Here is a 7,431-nt window from a genome sequence, read left to right as displayed (position 1 = left end):
AAAGCAGAAGACACACCATGACGTGAACAAACTGTATTTGGCAGGACTTTCCAAACCAGAGTCAAACTCTAGACGTTTTCAGAGCAGCTGAGCCTGGGTAAGAGGATTTTTGGCTGTTTAATTTACTTTTTGTTTTAGTAATGTAAAGTATAATTAGCTTTTGGGAGAGGTAGCCACTCTGCGCTAAGTTAGCTTGTTAGCCGTTTGGAGTTAAGCTAGCGATTGTTTTTGCTGTTGCTTCCTAGTGATTTAAGCCAAACACAGGAAGTTAGTTGTCTCTCTGTAACATCTCTCTCAAAACCAGTCAGTCAGACAACAAAAACAGTATTTTAATAGTTAACTTTGAATTTTCCCAGTCATATGTGAGACCATGTGACATATGTAGCCTACGTGTGTCATCCAGATGTTTACTTTTTCGGAGACAATGAGCGACCGACTGATGTGACCCACCTGTTGGTATAAAATTGTGTTAAAGGTTGCGGATACAGTAAGGAAACATGTAGTATAGACCTTTAAGTAAGTTTGTCACACCTGTTGTTGACACCGTGCCCTGGGTGACAGTTTGTCAGACAGATTTATCTCCAAACAGCAGCTCCACTGCCTTATCTCAACAACTCTGCTGAAGCCCCTCAAATGTGGAGTAAAGGCTAAATATACAGTCTATGGTACAAAGAGCAGCTCCAGGTTTGGCTTTTTCAAACTTTCCAGACAGCACAGTAAAGCTGCTTTTTGGAAAAGACCCCGGTATGTGTCAGGGAACTGAGTCCTCAGCAGTTTCATTCCCACATGACAAGTCACAAAGAGCTGACTGGTTAAATTTAGAGAGCCTATCCAGTGTTGCCTCCTAAGTTCACATAACAGCAAAGCTGACAAGGAGTTTAGTAGATTTTTCACTGTGATATCCAGGATTGTGTGTTTATACATACACACTGAACTATGTGTGACCCTAAAGAAGATCTGATTGTAATGTGTATTGGTATAATATTTATATCTTGTCACCAGACAAGATATCTTCAGGGACTGGTAGATTTCAAGTTGTGTTTGTCTGCATCACATCATGTGACACACATTTTAAAGGTATTCTGGTGCTTAAAAATCAGTGTTTGGATCGGCACATTCATTTTACCATTGATGGTCCTTCTTCAAAAAATATTCCTTTTTTCTTTTTTTTACACAAATGCCTCTCTCTAATATAGAGCTGAAACAGTCAATCAGTTAGTGGACTGACAGAAAAGTTATCTGCCCTCCCCCGCAAAAATGTACTTATTGCAGTTTCTCAAGTATGGTTATATTATAGGATACTGGGGCTGCAATTAACAATTATATTTGTTATCGATTAATCTAGTGATTATTTTCTCAATTCATTGATAGGTCATTTGATCAGTAAAACTTCAGACAACACTGACATATCACAATATCCATAAATAACACCATGCTGTTTTTACATAGGTTTGGGGAAAATGTGACGCTTATTTTATGACACTTTATAGACAAAATGATTACTCATTTAATCAGGAAAATAATCACGAGATCAATCACTATTGAAAATAACATCTGGCTGAAGTGTGTTTTTTGATAGTATAAGCTTTTAATGTAAAGCATTTTCTACAGTGCAGCTTGGTTGGTTTTGAGGTCTCTTGTGGCTAGCAGTAGTGGATCTTCAGAGAAAAACACTGTACCAGGATTAATTTAACATTTTAGTTAAAGCTGGAGATAATCTACCGGTGACAGCTGCTTTTTTAAATCCGCCAATTGTTTTATTTGCTTTATTCCAGCAAACTTGAAATGAAATCACACAAAATAGGCCGACATCCCTATTGTCTTTCCCCCTTTTTCATGTGTGTGTGATGCCGAGCCAGCGCAATTAATGAATGGAAATCTAGTTGCGTGTGTCTATTGTGTTGAGAAGAGAGATGGGCGTAGGCCAGCCAGCCTCCTCATCTAATATTCAGGCTTGAGTGAAGTAAGGGGGGTAGCTGAGCGTGAGCCGGGCACTGCTTATTGATACTGTGTGCGAGTGAGCGAGGGATAAAGATTGGTGTTGAACAGCTAAATATAGGTTTCCCCCCCCCTACACCAAGGTAAGGACTTCTTCTTTAAATGTTGTTAAGTCTCTTTTTTTTTTTTTGACCATGTGTTTGTCACTCTCATACAGGCTTTATTCCATTGTGTCACTCTTTCCATGGCTTTTATTGGTTTGCGTTGGTTGGTTTTTTTATTTGCTGAGTGTAAATGGATGTGTGCAAGCTCCCATCTTATCATTACTGAACAGAGAGAGAGAGAGAGAGAGACAGAGAGAGAGCTGAAGGTTTACTGATTGGTTCTTGTGTGCTCCCCCGTTGTACTGAGAGACAAGGAGCAGGAGAGGGTGTGTCAACAGGCTCTTTTTGCCTTCACTGTAAACAAAGGATTTTTTCACTTAAGCTGGACACTGTCTGATGAGAGAGAGGAGAACAGGAGGCAGGTGATCCTTAATGAAAGATATATTGTCTGACATAAACAAAAAAAGAGAGAGGAAAAAGATGAGTATATGTATTGATTGGCTGCTCTTACTGGACTGATTTGCCTGTTTTTGGGCCTTTGTGTTGCTGACAGCTGAGGAGGCATGTGACATTTGAGCGTTTATTGACCCGAGCCTGAGCTGCTTGTCCAGAGGATTATGTTGAAATATTGAGCGGCGTGCTTGATAATCTTTGTGTGAAAGCCCATTGCCAAGGCAACTTGCAGGCAATGAATGCAGCTGCTTAATTTAATGGCGCTGTGACCGGACTTAAGTCTGGTGAACATGATGGAAGAGCCCCACTTGATGAATCATTAATGAGTTTTTTATCGAACGGCTGAGTCCCGACTACAGCAAAAGGCAGCAGTGTTTGATGTTTTCAGGTGGATACGAGAAGTAGCATTTTATATTATTATTCTGGGGCTGGGGAATCTTGTCTGAATAATGGAGGCAGTTAGATTGCTGTTGAACTCAAAGTACACTGCCTGGAAAGTGCTGTGAGTAAAGAAATCTTGGGGAAAATGGTTAAATAAATAAACAGAGGAGGGCCATGCTAAGTCTATGTCTGATTTTAAAATAGATCTTCAGACTGGTGGAGCCTAATGACAGATAATCTCCCCAAAGTGGGCTCTATGCATTGATTTGTCAGATGCAGATCTTCCTACTTTGCTTCATTATAAAGCACTTTCAGTAAAACTGCGTGCTCCTATTGTACTTTTATGCAGAACTTTTCTCTTTCTCCTTTTTTTTTTTTTTTTTTTTTAGGTACACAAGTCTCATTAAGTACAATATTAAAGTGAAAGAGGAAGGCAGGACTGACTTTGGTCTTGGTATAATTGGAGCACACAGCCGAGCGCACCAATTGTCCAAGTCATCATTACTTCAAAGCATGAACTTTTAAAGGCTTTTGTTTGTCTTCAGTGGTATTTGATGACCTGGTGAAGTTTCTTCTGCTCTTCATTATACTGAGCGCACAAATTTCAGTTCATGTTTTCAGCATGAGCGGGCAAGCTCAAGTGAACTTAAGTGAACTAAACTCCACTGTTAGTTCTTGTGTAATGAGCATGTTCAGTGTGTTATCCTTATTTTTTTCCTCAATATGTTCCGCATCTTTTTCTGATTGTATGTTGGGATGTTTACAGCTCGGATAACCTTTCACAAAAAAATGCACTCTCTCATTTTTGTTTTTATGAGTGAGTTTGTGCGTGTGATTTGGGTGAAGTACTTTTTAAAAAACGTAGCATTACTTCAAAGACACCACACACTCTCCCTGGCATGAATTTGAACTTCTCTTCTTGTCTCATTTTGCCATGCAGTCCAGATAGATGGGCTTCCTTTGCCTAACGTGAATGCTAATCTGCCTCTCTCCCTCTGCAGTGGTGTACAGGTGGTTAGCATTCAGCCATGGATACCACCACTTCCCTGAAGATGACCTCTCTGGCCATCCAGAGTCTGTTCAGCTACGTGGAGGAGGAGAACCTGGCTGCCATCAAAGCGCATTTGGACAAGTTCAAAGATGTGGACAGCAGGAGCGACGTAAGTCACAACAACAACTCTCCTGTTGGCTCAGGATGTTTATTTTAGGGAGGAGTGTGCAGTAATGTGTGCCTTTTTAAAGACCATGTGCCAAAGTGTTTTTGTGGGAAAAGGGATAATAGAATCTGTTATGAGCCATTTTGCAGAGAGGCAAAAATAGTATGAATCACTATGTTTTGATATTTTCCTTTTTAAATTGGCCATGAGTGAGTTGCTGCACATTAGAAAGTATTCACTCCCCTTGAAAGGTTTTAATGTTTCATTGTTCAAGTAACTTATTCAATGACCATCAGTGTCAAATCCCATTTGATACAGCGTTGTAAAACACGAAAACATGAACATTTCTAAAGGAGTTAAATTATTTTTATAGGCATTTCATAAAAAAACGTAACAATGATTTAATGTACTCTGAAAGAAACTAAGTGAAAGTTTAGAGGGGTATGAGGAAAACCAGCATTAGCTGTTAACCTTTACATGCACTGTGCATGTTAGGTTATTGTCTCACTAATTAAAATAAATACCCCTTAGAGCACCAAATGTGTATTAATCTGCACTTGAAAAAGTTCCCAACAAATACACTATTTACTCCTGTTTGAGTAACATTTGCTAAAAATTACTTTACTTACCTGTGTATTTGTAAAGGGTTATTTATAGGCATGAATGAGATTATCACCACAGTGCCAATCTGTCCCCCTCCACTGAAAAATGTGTTTTACTTATTGCTCCTTCACTTGAATGTTTCACCGTCACTGTGCATAGTTAAGTATGTGCAATGTTTGAGAGTTTCTTTCTGCTTATAGAAAATCTGAGTCTAAAGTTGTGTACCCTATGAGCACAATCATTGACATCACAACTAGTTTTGAGCCAGCTGGGATGTTGGAATAATTATACAAAGTATTTTTATATGTCTTAAAACATGTGTGGAGGAGATCTTTAAGTCCAGGCTTGTAGAAATAATATAAATTAACCAACAAAAGAATGTTTAAATGTAATGTTGCATAAAGTGGTCATTTATCATACAGCAGCATTTAGAATCACTAATCAAATAGTATCACCATCTGTCAATTTTCTGATGAGTTCTCAGAGGATTAACTGCATAATTAACGGTTGGCACATCTTAAAATCCTTACCACAGTTTTCCTTTTTTCCCTCTCTGCTTGTTTCAGAATGGACAGACTCCCCTGATGGTGGCGGCAGAACAGGGCAATCTGGAGATAGTCCAAGAGCTCATCAGGAGAGGAGCCAATGTTAACTTTGACGATGTTGTAAGCAAGCACACTTATATGTCTAAAACTACCCCACATGAACACACCCCAACCCCCACAAGTGCATGTGCTGTTGTGGATTTATGGATTTAATAGTGGCGAAACCGTGAGAATCCAGGCACAGGTGAAAAACAATGCGGTCATTTAAACCACAGCATCCATTTGACAAAGATGACGTAGCTGAACGAGTGGCCTTGATGTTCCATCTTGCTGAATTGGCCACACTCAAGCTTAGTCCACAGCTATTATGAGCCATAATGACAACTTCTTCCATACTTTTACCTTCACTCATACCAGTAAATGACAGGATCTACTCGCTGGCACACACCCTGTACCTTGACAGTCCAACCCCCACATACGCAAACACTCACACATGCACACGCCCACTTACTTAGATGCACGCACGTTCACACACTACACCTCTCATTAACATTAACTCACGTACACATACCCTGCTATTACACACAGCTCGCTCAAACTTACGCTCACTTTTGACTAAGAAGAAAGGCAAAGAGTCGCTCCTGTCTCTCACACGCTACTCTCTTGACTCTTCTGTCTGTTCCCTCCTGGTACCCTGTTCCCATGAGCACCTGGTACGACCAGCTGGTAGGTTCAGTGCTTTGACCGTTCCCGAGCTGTACCAGAGGAAGCTCGAACAGCCGCTCTTTGAACTAGAATCGGAGTATGATGAGAGTTCTCACGATAACAGGTTGTTTCTGTGCACAGGACTGCTGGACGGCGTTGATCTCAGCAGCTAAGGAGGGCCACATCGAGGTGGTGAGGGAACTGCTGGAAAACAATGCCAACCTGGAACACCGAGACATGGTGAGGATCTCTAGACAAAGACAAAAAAAGCGGTGTGGTGAGGAGGAAGATTCAGCCCAAAGAGTTACAACAAAGTTATTTTAAGATCTGCTGAAAGCATTTTGTGTCTGCTTTATATCTGAAAAATTAATTGTTACATAACTTTATATAACATATTAATATAAAATCATGTTCTCCATATATCAATGTAACATATACAGTATACTAATAGGTTGTATACTGTTGGTTGGTAGGGTGGAGTAAAAGCTGGCGATAGTAATGTATCCTCAGTGCTAAAATGACTCAGCAGTATGTTTAAGAAAAAGAAGTGATTGCTACACAACAAGAGACAACAGGACACCATGCTGATCCTTTAAATATACCCAAAACCGCTCGTTCTCAGGCTCTATGCTGACGCTGGAGACTTTACACAATTTAGAAAATAATGAAGTTATGATGTCTTGATTTTATGTACATACATGTTCTGTCCTCAGTAGAGTGCTGGTTGAATCCATTAGTCTTGCAATGGACATAAAATTAAATTACCAATTGTATCCTCTCTCCTCCTCTCTAGTAGTAATCCCATTTACTGAGCTCTGGTTTTTCTCCACATGGGGCAGTGATGTGATTTGCTCATCAGATGCAGACCTGTCAGAGACAGACAGTCGTCTGCAAGCGTAAAAGTAGCAGCTGTTATGTATATTTATGAGTTGGCTATTGGCAATATGTAAATGAGATACGCGTGTTTATTATCTGAGGCTGAACGTGATGGATATTTTTGTGATGTAGACGCTCGAGAGAGGCAATGTGCATTTCCCAGCAGCCAGAAATGCTACAAATGCATTCCTGACGAGCACTAACCAATGTTAAATAGTGAAAAGGATTATAAATGTTGGCACTTTACACACTTGTATTCCCTTCAGTATTTTATCATGCATGTAGACGTGTTGTGTTGATTTGAAGTTCTTGGCCTTTATGACTTTATGGAAGTGAATCAGGACATCAGCTGAGTCATTGTGGTGCGGGGTGAGTCGAAACTGAACAGGACAGATCACAGCTAGTCATCACAGTGGGATTATAATAAACCGCAGTGTGATATTGTTCACGCACTGGAAAGTATGTCACACCAGCTGTAAATAGCACATTTTCCTACCACAAAAATCTGATAAAGTTCATCTGTTCTGGAGTGACTGAAACTGTTGTTGCTTTTAAATAAATTGGAATAAAGCTATATTTATGGTTATATATACATACCATTTTTGAAGTGACTTGTTCCCTTTCTTTTCCTGTCTACTCTTTGTCTGTATTTTTTTTTTCTATAAATCA

At 39.8% G+C, this 7,431-nt stretch overlaps 1 protein-coding gene across 2 annotated transcripts in view; it reads left to right on the top strand.

Moving 5' to 3' along the window:
* The window catches only part of kidins220a (kinase D-interacting substrate 220a), a 45,741-nt gene continuing 38,310 nt past the window's right edge, over nucleotides 1–7,431 (top strand). For both annotated transcript variants that reach the window (XR_008323064.1, XM_053335088.1), the window contains exons 1-4: nucleotides 1–97; nucleotides 3,878–4,036; nucleotides 5,203–5,301; nucleotides 6,028–6,126. Coding sequence is in view for 1 of the 2 variants with exons in the window: in XM_053335088.1 (XP_053191063.1) it covers nucleotides 3,905–4,036; nucleotides 5,203–5,301; nucleotides 6,028–6,126 (330 nt within the window). In the remaining variant the exon portion in view is untranslated. The remainder of the gene's footprint in view (nucleotides 98–3,877; nucleotides 4,037–5,202; nucleotides 5,302–6,027; nucleotides 6,127–7,431) is intronic.

Source organism: Scomber japonicus, chromosome 16 (assembly GCF_027409825.1).
Source record: "Scomber japonicus isolate fScoJap1 chromosome 16, fScoJap1.pri, whole genome shotgun sequence".
NCBI classification, from domain to species: domain Eukaryota; kingdom Metazoa; phylum Chordata; class Actinopteri; order Scombriformes; family Scombridae; genus Scomber; species Scomber japonicus.
Note: the sequence above shows the minus strand (reverse complement) of the source record. Positions and strands in the feature narration are given on the sequence as shown.